A 20,100-nucleotide genomic window follows, 5' to 3' on the forward strand; every position below is an offset into this window, starting at 1 on the left:
AGCACGAAAATAATAAATCTTATAACGGCCTAGAAAAATTTGTATGCCCATCAATTTTTCACCCAAATCCTCTGGTCATCAAATGCCAGATGGACCCCTCTAAATGGAGCAGAAATAATGACATTTTGGGACATCATGCTGCATTTGGGCATAAACAGAAAACAAGATCACACCAGTATTCCGCATGGCCATGACAAGGACGTGATTTGAAGAGATACAAAAATGTTTGCATTATAGTTAGAGATGAGAGAATTAGTTTGGAAAATGTTCGCCAATTTCAAATTCAGCATGACCGTAGCACATTCGGATTTGTATTCAGTTTCACATGCATTTTTACTCAAAGCCGGCAAAATTCGGTCACAGTTTGTTAATTCATCACGTTTCCACTAATGCTGTGGATATTACTTTGGTTAGGATAGTGGTGCTGTATGATAAGTGGGGTTGGACAGTGTGACATGTCTGATGAGGAGAGAGGGTGTGGAGAAGTTAGGAGAGCAGTGGTTGACTGCTGAAATCACATGTCCCTGGCCATAGGAAAAGCAGACATCTTGTTCGGTTGGCACCATTTGCTAAATGTCACAATGCAGAGAAACCACTCCTGACAGTACTGTAAGTAAACTTGTCAGTTAGCTAGATGGGATCCTGTCCTGTGTAAAATCGATCTTCCAGCACCTAACTAGATTGTGCTAACACTGTATGGCAGCCTCAGCAGGTCCCATTTGCTACTCCGAATCGTTTATGATAAAACTGTGTTTCAGAGACAAATCAGAAGGTGAGATTTCCACTTAAAAATCGTTAAAGGGAACCTGTCACCACGTTTTTGGAAGATGGGATAAAAATAGCGTTAAATAGGGGCAGAGGTGGGCGTTACATTAGTGTATTTGTTATGCGTTTATTACCCACCTAAGTTGCCGAAATACCTTTGCAAAGTCTCCGTTTTCGCCTGTCAATCAGGCTGGTCTGGTCAAAAGGGCGTTGTCTTCCCCCAGATTTTGCGTAGTTTTCCGTTGGTGGCGTAGTGGTGTGCGCATGCCCAAGGTCCCGAATCCTCTGCCAGGGGATTTAAAAGAGCGCGCTGTTCGTTATTTCATTGGTGATCGGTGGGCGCGGCCATCTTCCTTTGGCCGCGCGTGCGCAGAAGCGGCGCTCTGCTGGCCGCGGCTTCAGGAAAATGGCCGCGGGATGCCGCGCGTGCGCAGATGGCGAAAACGGAGACTTTGCAAAGGTATTTCGGCAACTTAGGTGGGTAATAAACGCATAACAAACACACTAATGTAACGCCCACCTCTGCCCCTATTTAACGATATTTTTATCCCATCTTCCAAAAACGTGGTGACAGGTTCCCTTTAAGACTAATATTGGGGTGCAGCAACGAGGCCCAATTAGCTAATCCAAATAATTTATGATTAAACTGTGTTTCATTGACAAATCAGAAGGCCAGAAAGGCAGGAAGAGGAAGAGGGTGATTATTAGGGTGAAAAGTGTGAGAACAGAGTGGATGACGACGAGGTTTTAGATCCCACTTGGTGTGAACCCAGAGGTACGTAGCTGAGTAGCTCAGCAGAGGAGGTGGAAGAAGACGACGAGGTTACATTGTTAAACCTGCCTGGGGCCGTGTGTGCAGTGTAACAGGACAGTCATGGGTAAGAGCAACCATCTTGTATGATTCTCGTGCTTCTGTAGACAACGCTTATATGTTTCAATACTATGATTGCTTATGGAATATACCTTATTTACTATTATTGTGTTGACACAGCCGCATGAGTCTCACTGATGATTTTTCCTGGATAGACTTGATGCACTGTCACTTTACTCAATCTACGGGTCTGATTATTTGGCTCTAACTATGCAGTACCTCCAGTGTTGCACTTGATCTCTTCTTGCACCGGACTCCATTTCTTCAATAGCTCTGTCATTGATATGGATTTTTAATTGTTTTTCAAGTCCCTTCTATGTATTAATTCTAATAAAAATACTCTTCTTTTATCCTTTTGGTGGATTGTCTTACTCCATTCTTGCAAGAACAATGGCTGTCTCCAGTAATCATGGAGTCAGGGAAGGCCGTGTGAGATTACGGTGCAAACATGGTGGCGGTCCTATGCCGAGGCAACCTCACACATGTGCCTTCCATGGCTCACATGCTCAACCTAGTGGTAGAGCAAGGCACTGAATCATACATTACTAATAGAACCCATTGGCTCTTTTCGTTTCCAGAAACATTCCCTCAACTAGAAGGTGGAGCCTCAAAAAAGCATTTTTACCATTACTAAGGAGTGGGTCTCCTGCACTGGTAAAAAGTATGCACTAAGTGCAATGGGTAACAAAAATTTGAAGGAGGCACTCCAATACCCCCTTGAAGAGACTTAGTGGAGGGTCTCAGAAAGCATTTTTTCCCATTATTAAGGAGTGGGTATACTAGACTGGTCATACACATGCAGTAAGTTCATGGGCTAAAAACAATTACCCCTGGGGGGTATACATTTATTTCAAAGAATATTTGAGGTAGTGCTCTAAAAATTCCAAATGCAGGCATCATAAACACCCTTAAAAAATTCATAGCGAGGGTAACATGATCCCCCTGTTGGTACGGTGCTAGTGGAGGAGATGGACACAAAAAAGATGAAATCCTGAAGCGTATACCCATGTTTAGGTGGGAAGGGGTGCATGGGAATGGGCATAAAAAAGACACTGGATTTGAGTTTATGTTTCGCTGCTATCATTCGGTGGTGTTGAAATGTCTGGCCCAATCCAGCCCTTGTTCATTTTGATAAGAGTCAGCCTGTCAGCATTTTCAGTTAAGAAGCGGATTTGTATATCGGTTATAATACCCCCAGCAGTATTAAAAACCCGCTCTGACAAAACACTAGCGACAGGCTACATAATTCTCAAAAGAGTTCTGTATTTGCTGCGTAAAATTCAAACCAAGAGTATGTGCAAACAGCGTTTTTTCCAGGAAGAATCCGCCTGGAAGCCAACTCAAGAAGTACTGCAAGAACAACAGGAAAACTGCCAGCAAAGCTGATTCAGAAAAAAGGCCGCTGCTTTTTCCAGAAGCAACTTTGCCTTGAAAAACTTGTAGGGAACCAGTCACGTGAAAAACACTATTAACCTGCAGATATGGGGTGTTAAAATGGGGGAGTCTTATTGATGCCTGTCCATTACTAACCTCAGGGCTTGATGTCACCTGACAGTGACATCAACACCTCCAACTATTACCCCACTTGCCACCACTACAGGGCAAGCGGGAAGAGCGAGGCTAAGAGCCAGAATTTGTGCATCTTTGAGATGCACCTTTTCTGGCGTGGCTGAAAGCTGATATTTTTAGCCCTGGAGGGCAGTATCCATGGCCCCTTCCTAGGCTATTAATATCAGCCTGCAGCTGTCTGCATAGCCTTTGATGGTTATCAATTCTAGGAGGACTCCACATCATTTTTCTGTGGGGTCCCCCATTTTAATATCCAGTAAAGGCTAAGTATACAGTTGTGAGCTGATATTAATAGCCTGGGAAGCTCCATGGGTATTACCCTCTTCCCTGGCTAAAAGCATCTGCCCACAGTCATCGTGGTTACGAATATTGCGCGGGAGCCCACGCCATTTTTTTTTTCAGAAAAATAATATTTTATCAATTAAATACATGTACAGTAATTTGCACTCACACTATACTAATTGTATTTGTCACAGACATCTATATATCTACCTATCCTATTTGTATTTACTGTATGTAATCCATAAATTCTATGCTGTTGGCTCCTGCAGTGATTTTACAGAACATAGCAGATGATTTACTGGCTTTTCTTCTATCTCTCTCTCTATGCAATATATATATATATATATATATATATATATATATATGTGTGTGTGTGGAGCACCCGCTAGGACCGTGGGGTACTCGGGCCAGGTCTGGCGGTACTTAATGGGGTGGTCAGGGAAGCGGTGACCTGGTCTGTTGCCCTGGGTGTCCAACAGAAATGATGAAGGGAAGTGGACAATAAAGTCTATGGGGACAATTCGTGACACCACCTGTGGTATTCGGCCAGAATGGCCGACGCTGCTTAAAGGGACCGCTGGGGAAGGTGGTAACGCAGTGAGGGTGGTTCTATTTCCCACAGGTGGAGCAGGGCCCCAGGGTTACCAGTGAAGTTGGTAAGGGATGATAGACTGTGGGGTGCAGGATTGAGGGTGCAGAAAATAATTGGAGGACACAGGGATTGCAGTTTCCTTTACCTTTTACTAGTGAATTGCAGGTGCAGTCCGGGGCACAGGTTGCAGGTGTTGATGGGGTCCAGGCAGCCTGGGAGTAACTTGGGATCCACCTAGCCAGATGGGTTCAGAGGCCTTCCTTCTGCGCTGACTTCTCTGTCCCTTGCTGCCTGAAGCTTCACACAAGTTCCTCTCAGTGTCTGTTACTCCTAACTCGTATGGTTGACAGCATGAGCCTTTCATGGGCACTGTTTTCTCACTGGCAGCCCCAGGCTCCTGAATTGCTGTGGTGCCTCCAGGTGTTAGATAGGCCAGGGGACCTGCAATCTCCTGCCCTCTGGTTCTACTTGCTGGGCCTTTAGTACCCGTGCAACCACGGACTCCGGTGTCCGGTTTCTTTTGCACTTAATCCTGGATTGAGCTAGTCACAGCTCCACTCCCAGTCCCTCTCCTCAGATGCTTCCTCTCCTTTACTGGCTCAAATTGAACTCCCTAACCCCACTTCCAGACCAGAACTTATAGGGAAGTTTCCCTGAAACCAGGTTTAGAGCTTCCCCTTCTGGGCTGGAGTCAGGAAGGTGCTGTATGTTTGTGTTACCTGCTAAGGGGATCACTCCTTACTTCCAGGCATGACATCACCCCCGTGAGGAAGGCAATGCCATTGTGGCAACCGGACTCCTGGGGTGACGCATGTGTGTCATTGGCATATAGATATACATCTATTCTATGTGTATATATCTATTCTATCTGTTCAATGCTAACTTGTCACTTTGTGATTATACTGTATGCGGCATATGAATTGTCAGCTTTTCTTCTATCTATCTCTCTATGGAATATAAATACATATATACAGTATGTGTGTGTCATTGACATAAAGTGCCTTGCGAAAGTATTCGGCTCCCTGGAACTTTTCAACCTTTTCCCACATATCATGCTTCAAACATAAAGATACCAAATGTAAATTTTTGGTGAAGAATCAACAACAAGTGGAACACAATTGTGAAGTTGAACGAAATTTATTGGTTATTTTAAATTTTTTTGGAAATTCAAAAACTGAAAAGTGGGGTGTGCAATATTATTCGGCCCCTTTACTTTCAGTGCAGCAAACTCACTCTAGAAGTTCATTGTGGATCTCTGAATGATTCATTGTTGTCCTAAATGCCTAATGATGATAAATATAATCCACCTGTGTGTAATCAAGTCTCTGTATAAATGCACCTTCTCTGTGATAGTCTCAGGGTTCTGTTTGAAGCACAGAGAGCAGCATGAAGACCAAGGAACACAACAGGCAGGTCCGTGATACTGTTGTGGAGAAGTTTAAACCCAGATTTGGACACAAAATGATTTCCAAAACTTTAAACACCCCAAGGAGCACTGTGTAAGTGATCATATTGAAATGGAAGGGGTATTGTAGCGCCCCCACTGCCGCAGGGCCGAGGGGTACCCGGTACCGGGCCTCTGAGTCTCTGCTCTGAGGTTGTCACGGTGGCTAGACCCGGTCCGTGACCCTGCTGAGGGGCGCCCAATGAAAGGTGTGGATGGTAGTGCGGTGCGGTGCTGGTCACAGTAAATAACGAGGACACCAGGTTGCAAGTCTCTTTACCTCTTTACTGAAGGCTTCAGGATCCTCAGTCCGGAATACGGTTAACCAGGCTGCGCAAGTCCGGCCGGTCCGATGGCACCTCCAGAGTTCCCTTTGCAGGTGGAAATCTGTGCCTACCTTCCTGCGCTTGTGTTGTGGTCCTCCCCTGCTGTGCTTACGGGATAGTACCCCACAACTGTTGTGTCTGTTTCTCGTGTTCCCTCACAACTCGATTCTGATGTTCTTCTTCGTCCCCCAGATGATATGGCTAGGACGCACCCGTATGACGGGTAGGCTCGGAGCTCTTCCTGGACCCTAGTGTCGCCCTTCTCCTGTTGTTGCCCCCTGTGTCTTCGTAGGTGATTTGTGTGAGACAGCCCGCCTATAGCTGACTGTCCTGCCGTAGGTTTGAAGTATTGCTTGGAGCCTAGTACTTCCTCGGCGTTCCGGCCACCGGCTACGCGCCTCTGTAGAATGTTGCCTCGTCTTACAGCACAACTCCTACTGGTATTTCTCCTTGTTGCGTTGATCTTGTTTCTCACTCAGCACAATATACCTCGCTTTTTGTCCTTTCTTAGGGCACCGCCGCTATCTAGTGCAGGCACGGTCCCGTAACGTTCTCTCTGTTCGCTAGGCCTCTGTCAGGATCCCAACCCTGACAGGGACCCCCCTGAGTCTCTCCCCGCAACACCCTCTGCCACAGGATGTTGCCTGTTCGATTCCCAGTCAGCTTCTCTCTAACTTCCTATCCAACCCCCAGTTTTACCAGACTGTGAGGAGTGGCCTAATACATAGCACCGTTAGCTCCCCCTGGAGGCCAGACTGTGAAGTGTATTGGTGACTGTGATACCTGGTCAGAAGAACTCCTTCAGTGCCATCAGACGTACCATAGCCCCCCTTAGCGGCGGAGCATCAGTACTGCAACGACCAGGACTCTGGGGCGCTGCACTCCCCCCGGTTAAATCCAGTACTCCTGGACTGGGAAGAAAACAACAATACATGTCAGCAAAAAGACATACAATTTTGAAAATGCAGTAACAATAAGTAAAGTTGAACAGAACTTCCCTTTATGGGAGGTGAGGACACTTGAACGTTACAAACATGGTTAAATACTTTAAATAGCATATTATAAATAACTTTTCTTACCCAATCGGGTATTCTACTAAGTGCAAATTTCTGAACAATAATTTAACATTGCTTTTAAGGACATACACACTGAATCCACTAAAGACCTCCTTATAAAACACTGTAAGGCTAATCAACTTTTCTTCATTTTCCATCTTTACATCTGCAGGACCGCCTGTCTATCTGCCCCAGGCCTACTGCCTCTCGTTCTGTTACAGGACCGCCCCTTTCAGCCCGGGCCTACTGCCTTTCTGCTGCTATACACAGTATAGAACTTATCTTCCATCTCTCAGTTCAGGATCACCAAGCCATCTCTGTATGGCTCCTAGGAGGACTCACCGACTAACCCCGTACGGGTCCACTTCCTGTCCTCATTCTCTGACACATCACATATAACTTTACATATAAGCATTATCACTATTTCTCGTAAGGCATCTTTATACTTTAAGTGCTATGGATGAACGTTCCCTTTAAGAGGGGACCAAGTCTCTATGAGGTAGTGCAACTTCTCAAGCTGCAAGTCCGTACGCAGCAAGGACTCCGGTACTGCTTCCAGGAACAGTTTCTTCGCAAAGAGTCCTTTATTTTATAAAACCAGTAGAGAGCACCTTTAAGAAGGTGCAAACTATTTACAAGGAGTTTGTAATCATGCAGTGTTCATGATCCAGCAGTTCTTTCATCAATAATAAAACAGGAACAAAAACAAAAAGCAGAAGAAGGGATCCCGGGTAAACAAAGGGATCCCTTTAAGAGTTACCCTGGTCGGGTTGTAGCAGCAAGAGGACAGTTAACTATTTACATGTTCGGAAGATTAGAACATTTACTGGAACCACTCAGGAGGCAGCACCGGCGGAGGCAACCCCCTTGGATATTGCCCGCCGCCTGGTACTGCGTAAGGGGAAGCGCTGTCCCATCTGGGGGTCTGCATGCCCACCGTCTTCCGTTCTGGGGCAGCTGGTGCACTGACCACCTGAGAAGACGCCCCCTTGGCCACGACAGTGGTTGAGGTGACAATGTTGCAGGTCGTGGTTTTGATGACGGTGTACGTCGGAGTGACCTCGGTGGTTTTGGTGATGATAATGGGCTGACCACAAGGGGGCACCTCTGCCACGGGGGTCAGCTTCACTGGCACCTTAGTCGGGGGTGTCACGAGTAGTGTTGAGCATTCCGATACCGCAAGTATCGGGTATCGGCCGATACTTGCGGGTATCGGAATTCCGATACCGAGATCCGATACTTTTGTGATATCGGGAATCGGTATCGGGATTAATAGCAATGTGTAAAATAAAGAATTAAAATAAAAAATATTGCTATACTCACCTGTCCGACGCAGCCTGCACCTCACCGATGGAACCGGCAGCGTTCTTTGCTTAAAATGCGCGCGTTTACTGCCTTCCGTGACGTCACGGCTTCTGATTGGTCGCGTGCCGCCCATGTGACCGCGACGCGACCAATCACAACAAGCCGTGACGTAATTTCAGGTCCTGAATGCCTAATTCTAGGCATTCAGGATTTGAAAATTACGTCACGACTTCTGATTGGTCGCGTGCCGCCCATGTGACCGCGACGCGACCAATCACAACAAGCCGTGACGTAATTTCAGGTCCTGAATGCCTAATTCTAGGCATTCAGGATTGGAAAATTACGTCACAGCTTGTGATTGGTCGCGTGCCGCCCATGTGACCGCGACGCGACCAATCACAAGCCGTGACGTAATTTTCAAATCCTGAATGCCTAGAATTAGGCATTCAGGACCTGAAATTACGTCACGGCTTGTTGTGATTGGTCGCGTCGCGGTCACATGGGCGGCACGCGACCAATCACAAGCCGTGACGTAATTTTCAAATCCTGAATGCCTAGAATTAGGCATTCAGGACCTGAAATTACGTCACGGCTTGTTGTGATTGGTCGCGTCGCGGTCACATGGGCGGCACGCGACCAATCAGAAGTCGTGACGTAATTTTCAAATCCTGAATGCCTAGAATTAGGCATTCAGGACCTGAAATTACGTCACGGCTTGTTGTGATTGGTCGCGTCGCGGTCACATGGGCGGCACGCGACCAATAAGAAGCCGTGACGTCACGGAAGGCAGTAAATGCGCGCATTTTAAGCAAAGAAGGCTGCCGGTTCCCTCGGTAAGGTGCAGGCTGCGTCGGAGAGGTGAGCATAGCAATATTTTTTATTTTAATTCTTTATTTTACACAGTAATATGGATCCCAGGGCCTGAAGGAGAGTTTCCTCTCCTTCAGACCCTGGGAACCATCAGGGATACCGTCCGATACTTGAGTCCCATTGACTTGTATTGGTATCGGGTATCGGTATCGGAGGATTAGATCCGATACTTTGCCGGTATCGGCCGATACTTTCCGATACCGATACTTTCAAGTATCGGACGGTATCGCTCAACACTAGTCATGAGGTTTTGCTCCTTATGGACATTCAGGGCGAACCACCCTTTTTCCCCAAAGTGCCTGGTATAAGTAACTTCGTCCCCCGGGTATAGATCCCGGTCTGGGTGGCCCTCTCTGAGATGAGCCTCCACATCCCGCCGGTTGACAAAGACTTCGGTGTACAGGCCCGGCTCTTTTATAAAGCCCCAGCCTCTGCGGAGCTTGAAGGCGACAACGGTGCCCTGCCTGCGCGGGGCCTGGTGAGCGATGGGGTCCTTGCGGGCCCGGTCCTTGACCGCCAAGTTCTTTTGGTGGTAGGCCTCTAGCCCGGCCTGGTACACCCTTTCCTTCTCCTCCCACTGCTGTTCCAGCTGGACCTGGTATTCCTCCCAGCTCAGGGCCTGCACCATCTCCCCTTCCTGTGTCTTCACCCCGGGAAACCCCATGAGGTTGGGTCCTAGGTTCACCAAGCGGCACACTGTACGCTCCGCATGGACCTCACTCAGCGGGGTAATTGGTGGAATCGGGGCTTTCAAGAGGTGTTCCATACCTGTTGTCTCCTCCCACGGTAACAAGCGCTGGAGTCTATGGATCCCAGGGAGAGGGGGTGCCGCGACGGGGCCTATCAACAGACCCTCAGCCAGCGGGACAGGGTCGGCGGACTCACCAGTTGGTGCGTGCCCTTCCTCCTCGGTCGGCTCTGCTGGCGGTATGGTCAATGGGAGCGTCGGCTGGGGTTCCGGCAGCAACACAGGGTCCGACGTTAGAAGGTCCTCCGCTGGCACCTCTGTCTGCAGCTGGAGGAATTGTTCGATCAGGCCCTCCATCTCCATTTGCAGGAGGCCGGCCCCCATCGCGGAGAGTTGGCCGCTGGGCTCATCCGGGTGGCTGGGGGAGTCTTCAGCTTCAACCCCGCATTCCTGGTCTGAGCGACTCATCATGGCGTCCTCCGCATGGGTCGCTTCCTGGTCTTTTTCCTGCTCTCTCCTTCGTGGGCGGTTTTGTTTTCTCTGTCTCCGCCCACCATTGAGAATCAGGAGGCGGATCTCGGCTGCTGACGGACACGTCCTCACGGTGCAGAAATATTTAGACTGGGCGGCCATTGTCTTTCGCGCTCTTCAGCTGGTCCACGCCTACTCCACGCCCCTCTTCTCCTCCTGTGCTCTCCTCAGCGCTGTAATGGCGGCTGATTTTGGCGGCAAATGGCAATCCACAGTCTTTGCAATAAGTCACAGTCCAAGTATAATAAATCACAGTTCCAAGGCACACATGACCTGATTCTTCAGGCTTAAGTAGATCCTGTTCGTGACGCCAAGTTGTAGCGCCCCCACTGCCGCAGGGCCGAGGGGTACCCAGTACCGGGCCTCTGAGTCTCTGCTCTGGGGTTGTCACGGTGGCTAGACCCGGTCCGTGACCCTGCTGAGGGGCGCCCAATGAAAGGTGTGGATGGTGGTGGTAGTGCGGTGCGGTGCTGGTCACAGTAAATAACGAGGACACCAGGTTGCAGTCTCTTTACCTCTTTACTGAAGGCTTCAGGATCCTCAGTTCGGAATACGGTTAACCAGGCTGCGCAAGTCCGGCCGGTCCGATGGCACCTCCAGAGTTCCCTTTGCAGGTGGAAATCTGTGCCTACCTTCTAGCGCTTGTGTGTTGTGGTCCTCCCCTGCTGTGCTCACGGGATAGTCCCCACAACTGTTGTGTCTGTTTCTCGTGTTCCCTCACAACTCGATTCTGATGTTCTTCTTCGTCCCCCAGATGATATGGCTAGGACGCACCCGTATGACGGGTAGGCTCGGAGCTCTTCCTGGACCCTAGTGTTGCCCTTCTCCTGTTGTTGCCACCTGTGCCTTCGTAGGTGATTTGTGTGAGACAGCCCGCCTATAGCTGCCTGTCCTGCCATAGGTTTGAAGTATTGCTTGGAGCCTAGTACTTCCTCGGCGTTCCGGCCACCGGCTACGCGCCTCAGTAGAATGTTGCCTCGTCTTACAGCACGACTCCTACTGGTATTTCTCCTTGTTGCATTGATCTCGTTTCTCACTCAGCACAATATACCTCGCTTCTTGTCCTTTCTTAGGGCACCGCCGCTATCTAGTGCAGGCGCGGTCCCGTAATGTTCTCTCTGTTCGATAGGCCTCTGTCAGGATCCCACCCCTGACAGGGACCCCCCTGAGTCTCTCCCCGCAACATCCTCTGCCACAGGATGTTGCCTGTTCGATTCCCAGTCAGCTTCTCTCTAACTTCCTATCCAACCCCCAGTTTTACCAGACTGTGAGGAGTGGCCTAATACATAGCACCCTTAGCTCCCCCTGGAGGCCAGACTGTGAAGTGTATTGGTGACTGTGATACCTGGTCAGAAGAACTCCAGTGCCATCAGACGTACCATAGCCCCCCTTAGCGGTGGAGCATCAGTACTGCAACGACCAGGACTCTAGGGCGCTGCAGTGTCATACCACTGCAAATCTACCAAGACCCGGCTTTCCCTCTAAACTTTCATCTCAAACAAGGAGAAGACTGATCAGAGATGCAACCAAGAGGCCCATGATCACTCTGGATGAACTGTAGAGATCTACAGCTGAGGTGGGACAGTCTGTCCATAGGACAACAATCATTTGTACACTGCACAAATCTGGCCTTTATGGAAGAGTGGCAAGAAGAAAGCCATTTCTCAAAGATATCCATAAAAAGTGTCGTTTAAAGTTTGCAACAAGCCACCTGGGAGACACACCAAACATGTGGAAGAAGGTGCTCTGGTCACATGAAACCAAAATCGAACTTTTTGGCAACAGTGCCAAATGATATGTTTGGGGTAAAGGCAACACAGCTCATCACCCTAAACACACCATCCCCACTGTCAAACATGGTGGTGGCAGCATCATGTTTTGTGCCTGCTTTTCTTCAGCAGGGACAGGGAAGATGGTTAAAATTGATGGGAAGATGGATGGAGCCAAATACAGGACCATTCTTGAAGAAAACCTGTTTGAGTTTGCAAAAGACCTGAGACTGGGACAGAGATTTGTCTTCCAACATGACAATGATCCCAAACTTAAAGCAAAATCTTCAATGGAATCGTTCACAAATAAATGTATCCAGGTGTTAGAATGGCCAAGTCAAAGTTCAGACCTCAATCCAATCGAGAATCTGTGGAAAGACCTGAAAACTGCTGTTCACAAACGATCTCCATCAAACCTCACTGAGCTCGAGCTGTTTGCCAAGGAAGAATGGGCAAGAATTTCAGTCTCTCAATGTACACAACTGATAGAGACATACCCAAGCGACTTACAGCTGTAATTGCAGCAAAAGGTGGCACAACAAAGTATTAAGTTAAAGAGGCCGAATAATATTGCATGCTCCACTTTTCAGTTTTTGATTTTCCACAAAAATTTTAAAGAACCAATAAATTTCATTCAACTTACTTCACAATTGTGTTCCACTTGTTGTTGATTCTTTGATTCTTCACCAAAATTTTACATTTGGTATCTTTACGTTTGAAGCATTATATGTGGTAAAATGATGAAAAGGTGAAAAGTGCCAGGGAGCCGAATACTGTTGCAAGGCACTGTATATATATATATATATATATATATATATATATATATATATATAGTGGGGCAAAAAAGTATTTAGTCAGTCAGAAATAGTGCAAGTTCCACAACTTAAAAAGATGAGAGGCGTCTGTAATTTACATCATAGGTAGACCTCAACTATGGGAGACAAACTGAGAAAAAAAAATCCAGAAAATCACATTGTCTGTTTTTTTAATCATTTTATTTGCATATTATGGTGGAAAATAAGTATTTGGTCAGAAACAAACAATCAAGATTTCTGGCTCTCACAGACCTGTAACTTCTTCTTTAACCCCTTCACCCCCGGAGCTTTTTCCGTTTTTCCGTTTTCGTTTTTCGCTCCCCTCCTTCCCAGAGCCATAACTTTTTTATTTTTCCGTCAATTTGGCCATGTGAGGGCTTATTTTTTGCGGGACGAGTTGTACTTTTGAACGACATCATTGGTTTTAGCATGTCGTGTACTAGAAAACGGGAAAAAAATTCCAAGTGCAGTGAAATTGCAAAAAAAGTGCAATCCCACACTTGTTTTTTGCTTGCCTATTTTGCTAGGTTCACTAAATGCTAAAACTGACCTGCCATTATGATTCTCCAGGTCACTACGAGTTCATAGACACCTAACATGACTAGGTTATTTTTCACCTAAGTGGTGAAAAAAAATTCCAAACTTTGCAAAAAACAAAACAAAACAAAATTGCGCCATTTTCCGATACTCGTAGCGTCTCCATTTTTCGTGATCTGGGGTCAGGTGAGGGCTTATTTTTTGCGTGCCGAGCTGGCGTTTTTAATGATAGCATTTTGGTGTAGATACGTTCTTTTGATCGCCCGTTATTGCATTTTAATGCAATGTCGTGGCGACCAAAAAAACGTAAATCTGGCGTTTCGAATTTTTTTCTCATTACGCCATTTAGCGATCAGGTTAATGCTTTTTTTTAATTGATAGATCGGGCGATTCTGAACGCGGCGATACCAAATATGTGTAGGTTTTTTTTTTTTTTTATTGATTTATTTTGATTGGGGCGAAAGGGGGGTGATTTAAACTTTTATGTTTTTTTTATTTTTTTCACATTTTTAAAAACTTTTTTTTTTTACTTTTGCCATGCTTCTATAGCCTCCATGGGAGGCTAGAAGCAGGCACAGCCCGATCGGCTCTGCTACATAACAGCGATCATCAGATCGCTGTTATGTAGCTAAAATGCAGGTGTGCTGTGAGCGCCGACCACAGGGGGGCGCTCACAGCCACCGGCAATCAGTAACCATAGAGGTCTCAAGGACCTCTATGGTTACAATGGAGGAGCATCGCCGACCCCCGATCATGTGACAGGGGTCGGCGATGCGCTCATATCCGGCCGCACGGCCGGATGCGGTAGTTAAATGCCGCTGTCTGCGCTTGACAGCGGCATTTAACTAGTTAATAGCGGCGGGTGATCGCGATTTCACCCGCCGCTATTGCGCGCACATGTCAGCTGTAAAAAACAGCTGACATGTCGCGACTTTGATGTGCGCTCACCGCCGGAGCGCACATCAAAGCGGGGGTCCCGACATGTGACGTACTATACCGTCACATGTCGGGAAGGGGTTAAGAATGTCCTCTTTCCTCCACTCATTTCCTGTAGTAATGGCACCTGTTTAAACTTGTTATCAGTAGAAAAAGACACCTGTGCACACCCTCAAACAGTCTGACTCCAAACTCCACTATGGTGAAGACCAAAGAGCTGTCAAAGGACACCAGAAACAAAATTGTAGCCCTGCACCAGGCTGGGAAGACTGAATCTGCAATAGCAACCAGCTTGGAGTGAAGAAATCAACAGTGGGAGCAATAATTAGAAAATGGAAGACATTCAAGACCACTGATAATCTCCCTCGATCTGGGGCTCCACGCAAAATCCCAACCCGTGGTGTCAGAATGATCACAAGAACGGTGAGCAAAAATCCCAGAACCACGCGGGGGGACCTAGTGAATGAACTGCAGAGAGCTGGGACCAATGTAACAAGGCCTACCATAAGTAACACACTACGCCACCATGGACTCAGATCCTGCAGTGCCAGACGTGTCCCACTGCTTAAGCCAGTACATGTCCGGGCCCGTCTGAAGTTTGCTAGAGAGCATTTGGATGATCCAGAGGAGTTTTGGGAGAATGTCCTATGGTCTGATGAAACCAAACTGGAACTGTTTGGTAGAAACACAACTTGTCGTGTTTGGAGGAAAAAGAATACTGAGTTGCATCCATCAAACACCATACCTACTGTAAAGCATGGTGGTGGAAACATCATGCTTTGGGGCTGTTTCTCTGCAAAGGGGCCAGGACGACTGATCCGGGTACATGAAAGAATGAATGGGGCCATGTATCGTGAGATTTTGAGTGCAAACCTCCTTCCATCAGCAAGGGCATTGAAGATGAAACGTGGCTGGGTCTTTCAACATGACAATGATCCAAAGCACACCGCCAGGGCAACGAAGGAGTGGCTTCGTAAGAAGCATTTCAAGGTCCTGGAGTGGCCTAGCCAGTCTCCAGATCTCAACCCTATAGAAAACCTTTGGAGGGAGTTGAAAGCCCGTGTTGCCAAGCGAAAAGCCAAAAACATCACTGCTCTAGAGGAGATCTGCATGGAGGAATGGGCCAACATACCAACAACAGTGTGTGGCAACCTTGTGAAGACTTACAGAAAACGTTTGACCTCTGTCATTGCCAACAAAGGATTTATTACAAAGTATAGAGATGAAATTTTGTTTCTGACCAAATACTTATTTTCCACCATAATATGCAAATAAAATGATAAAAAAACAGACAATGTGATTTTCTGGATTTTTTTGTCTCAGTTTGTCTCCCATAGTTGAGGTCCACCTATGATGTAAATTACAGACGCCTCTCATCTTTTTAAGTGGTGGAACTTGCACTATTGCTGACTGACTAAATACTTTTTTGCCCCACTGTATATATATATATATATATATATATATATATATATATATATATATATAAAGTACAGACCAAAAGTTTGGACACACATCCTCATTTAAAGATTTTTCTGTATTTTCATGGCTATGAAAAGTGTACATTCACACTGGAGGCATCAAAACTGTGAATTACCACATGTGCAATTATATACTTAACAAAAAAGTGTGAAACAACTGAAATTATGTCTTATATTCTAGGTTCTTGAAAGTAGCTACCTTTTGCTTTGATGACTGCCTTGCACACTCTTGGTGTTCCAGCAATCTTGAAGGAGTTCCCAGAGATGCTTAGCAGCACTTGTTGGCCCTTTTGCCTTCACTCTGCCATCCAGCTCACCCCAAACCATCTCGATTGGGTTCAGGTCTGGTGACTGTGGAGGCTAGGTCATCTGGCGTAGCACCCCATCACTCTCCTTCTTGGTCAAATAGCTCTTACACAGCCTGGAGGTGTGTTTGGGGTTATTGCCCTGTTGAAAAATAAATGATGGTCCAACTAAATGCAAACCAGATGGAATAGAATGCCGCTGCAAGATGCTGTGGTAGCCATGCTGGTTCAGTATGCCTTCAATTTTGAATAAATCCCCAACAGGGTCACCAGCAAAGCATCCCCACCCCAACACACCTCCTCCTCCATGCCTCATGGTGGGAACCAGGCATTTAGAGTCCATCCATTCACCTTTTCTGCATCGCACAAAGACATGGTGGGTGGAACCAAAGACCTCAAATTTCAACTCATCTGACCAAAGCACAGATTTCCACTGGTCTATTGTCCATTCCTTGTGTTCTATAGCCCAAACAAGTCTCTTCTGCTTGTTGCCTGTCCTTAGCTGTGGTTTCCTAGCAGCTATTTTACCAAGAAGGCATGTTGCACAAAGTCTCCTCTTAACAGTTGTTGTAGAGATGTGTCTGCTGCTAGAACTCTATGTGACATTGACCTGGTCTCTAATCTGAGCTGCTGTTAACCTGCGATTTCTGAGGCTGGTGACTAGAATAAACATATCCTCAGAAGCAGAGGTGACTCTTGGTCTTCCTTTCCTGGGGCGGTCCTCATGTGAGCCAGTTTCTTTGTAGTGCTTTATGGTTTTTGCCACTGCACTTGGGGATACTTTCAAAGTTTTCCCAATTTTTCGAACTGACTGACCTTCATTTCTTAAAGTAATGATGGCCACTCCTTTTTCTTTACTTAGCTGCTTTTTTCTTGACATAATACAAATTCTAACAGTCTATTCAGTAGGACTATCAGCTGTGTATCCACCAGACTTCTGCACAACACAACTGGTGGTCCCAACTCCATTTATAAGGCAAGAAATCCCACTTATTAAACCTGACAGGGCACACCTGTGAAGTGAAAACCATTCCCGCAGACTACCTCTTGAAGCTCATCAAGAGAATGCCAAGATTGTGCAAAGCAGTCATCAAAACAAAAGGTGGCTACTTTGAAGAACCTAGAATATAAGACATAATTTCAGTTGTTTCACACTTTTTTGTTAAGTAAATAATTCCACATGTGTTAATTTATAGTTTTGATGCCTTTAGTGTGAAGGTACAATTTTCATAGTCATGAGAATACAGAAAAATCTTTAAATGAGAAGATGTGTCCAAACTTTTGGTCTGTACTCTCTCTCTATATATACACATCTATTCTATGTGTACATATATATTCTATTCTATCCTGTCAGTGTGACTTTGCTGTACACCGCACATGAATTGCCGGCTTTTCAAAGGACACCGGTGCGTAAAGCACATCTTGGGAATGTAGTCAAAGTGCCCAAAATCTTTATTTCCCTAAAAATTACAAAATCAGCATTTCTTACTACTTGTTACTCCAATACCGCCTCTTTACTGCTCCCCGGGGGTGTTGCTGACTTGGATGCCAAGCTGACATCATGTGTGCAGCATGTGCCAGCAGCTAATCAATCTACTCGGCAACCTCATGCCGTCTAACTCGGCATGTCTGCCAAACTTAGGGCTTTGCTGTAATGGTTTTGTTGATGGGATGTCTACAGCTGCCATGTCATCAAAAACTGGTGGGAAGCAGCAGAGGTGGTGCTAGGGTGGCAAAAGGCCAGTTATGGTGTTTTTATTACTTTCTATAAGATCAAATCTTGGGGCTAATAAAGCTTAAAAGCAGAGCACCCCTTTAATCATTTTGTTTCTAAGTATAAATTCCCACATTGTTCTGCAACAGACAAGCAAACACATAACCATACTGGTAATGCTTTTCTAATAGAGCAATAAATGACTTTGGTAAAATATTAACAGCAGCAAGAGTTATATAACAATGTGTACATTACCTGTAATGTTTGCAGTCCTCCATAAGCTGTAAATAGAAGGAGAAATCCAAATGAAACAATGATAATATTTTTAAGATGTTTAATCTTCATCTCTTCAGTGTTTTCTTCTCCTTCAGTTTAATGACTTCCTTATGCATAAAATGGAGCAAAAAAAAAAGTTACGGTATCTGAAGTAATGTTGTTAGATCATACACCAGCTTCAATTAAGCAGCAGTGCAAAGTTTCCTGTCCTCTTCTTCTTGGGTGTTGTGCAATTCTTAATGAGTTTATGTAAACAACTGACTGCTCTGTTTGCCAAATTGTTAGGGTTGAGCTCTTCAATTTAAGCTGAGTAATAAAAAAAAGTCAATCTGTTAACATGTGACTTTTTTTATTTTTTTTATCAACAAAAGTTTCCTTGTTTAGCCATAATCGGCATAAATGCTCCTTAGATCCCTAAATTCTAAAGAAAAGAGTACATATTCTGTAAGGAGACTTGTGACTTTATTTAAAAGGGTAGTATGCTTTATCCAGCAATCAGGATTTTTTTGCCCCTATACAGCCAAGATGTCTGGGCCTCTGCACTCCCCCCATAAACAAGGGTAAAGGTACCGTCACATTTAGCGACGCTGCAGCGATCTAGACAACGATGCCGATCGCTGCAGCGTCGCTGTGTGGTTGCTGGAGAGCTGTCACACAGAAAGCTCTCCAGCGACCAACGATGCCGAAGTCCCCGGGTAACCAGGGTAAACATTGGGTTACTAAGCGCAGGGCCGTGCTTAGTTACCCGATGTTTACCCTGGTTACCAGTGTAAATGTAAAAAAAAACAAACACTACATACTTACATTCCGGTGTCTGCCACGTTCCCCGGCGTTCTGCTTCCCTGTACTGTAAGCGTCGGCCCTAAAGCAGAGTGGTGACATCACCGCTGTGCTTTGCTTTACGGCCGGCCGGCGCTGACACAGTGCAGGGAAGCAGAACGCCGGGGGACACGACAGACACCGGAATGTAAGTATGTACTGTTTGTTTTTTTTACATTTACACTGGTAACCAGGGTAAATATCGGGTTACTAAGCGCGGCCCTGCGCTTAGTAACCCAATGTTTACCCTGGTTACCAGTGAAGACATCGCTGAATCTGTGTCACACACGCCGACTCAGCGATGTCTGTGGGAGATCCAGCGACGAAATAAGGTGCTGGCCTTCTAGCTCCGACCAACGATGTCACAGCAGGATCCTGATCGCTGCTGGGTGTCAAACACAACGATATCGCTATCCAGGACGCTGCAACGTCACGGATCGCTAGCGATATCGTTGTAAAGTTGTTCAGTGTGAAGGTACCTTTAGAAGTAACAAAAAAGTGGTGGTAGCAGGCAGAATAAGGGTACGGCCAGATGGTGCAAGATTGGTGTAGAGCAGGGGTGGGCAATTAATTTGCTCAAGGGACCACATGAGGAGCTGGCACAGTTATGGAGGGCTGAACCAATTGGCTGAATTTAATTGAGCTTAATATTTTATTGTTTTTGAAATTATTGTTTTAATTAGATGTATATGTGGGTAAGAATTCAGGTTACAATAAGCTTTATAGTAAAATCTACTGGACTATTGATGTCATTTCTGTTATGGAGGCTCGCATCTCCGCAAGATAAACTGACGTATTGCAGTCCTGAAAGATGAGCCACATGTCAGTGTCCACAGGTGAGCTGCGGGTGTCTGTGGACACATAGTAAACATGGGATTTCTTGAAATCCCATCCACTATGCTGTAACATCTGGCCGCTGTGGTATTGATGCTGCGGATGTACACAACGTCAAACCCGCAGCAATTCCTGGCTGTATGCAGTGCACGTACCCTTAGAAAGCCATTCAGCTGCTACAATGACAGCCCAGCAACGTGGAAGAAATTAACTTTATTCCTACTGGCAGCATCTGACGTTCAGTCGGAGACGCGGCTTCAGTCACTGCTTAGTACATGGTGAGCAGCAGATGGAAGCAGTAGAGACAAGTGAGTACTGA

The 20,100-nt window shown here is 46.2% G+C and overlaps 1 protein-coding gene across 1 annotated transcript in view; it reads right to left on the reverse strand.

Moving 5' to 3' along the window:
- The window catches only part of LOC143786371 (protein unc-93 homolog A-like), a 237,477-nt gene extending 219,093 nt beyond the window's left edge, over window positions 1-18,384 (reverse strand). The window contains exon 1 of the mRNA XM_077275708.1: window positions 18,108-18,384. Coding sequence (XP_077131823.1) covers window positions 18,108-18,197 — 90 coding nt within the window. The 5' untranslated portion in view covers window positions 18,198-18,384. The remainder of the gene's footprint in view (window positions 1-18,107) is intronic.
- Between the last annotated feature and the right edge of the window lie 1,716 nt (window positions 18,385-20,100).

The sequence above is a fragment of the Ranitomeya variabilis genome, chromosome 7, assembly GCF_051348905.1.
Source record: "Ranitomeya variabilis isolate aRanVar5 chromosome 7, aRanVar5.hap1, whole genome shotgun sequence".
Taxonomy (NCBI): Eukaryota; Metazoa; Chordata; class Amphibia; order Anura; family Dendrobatidae; genus Ranitomeya; species Ranitomeya variabilis.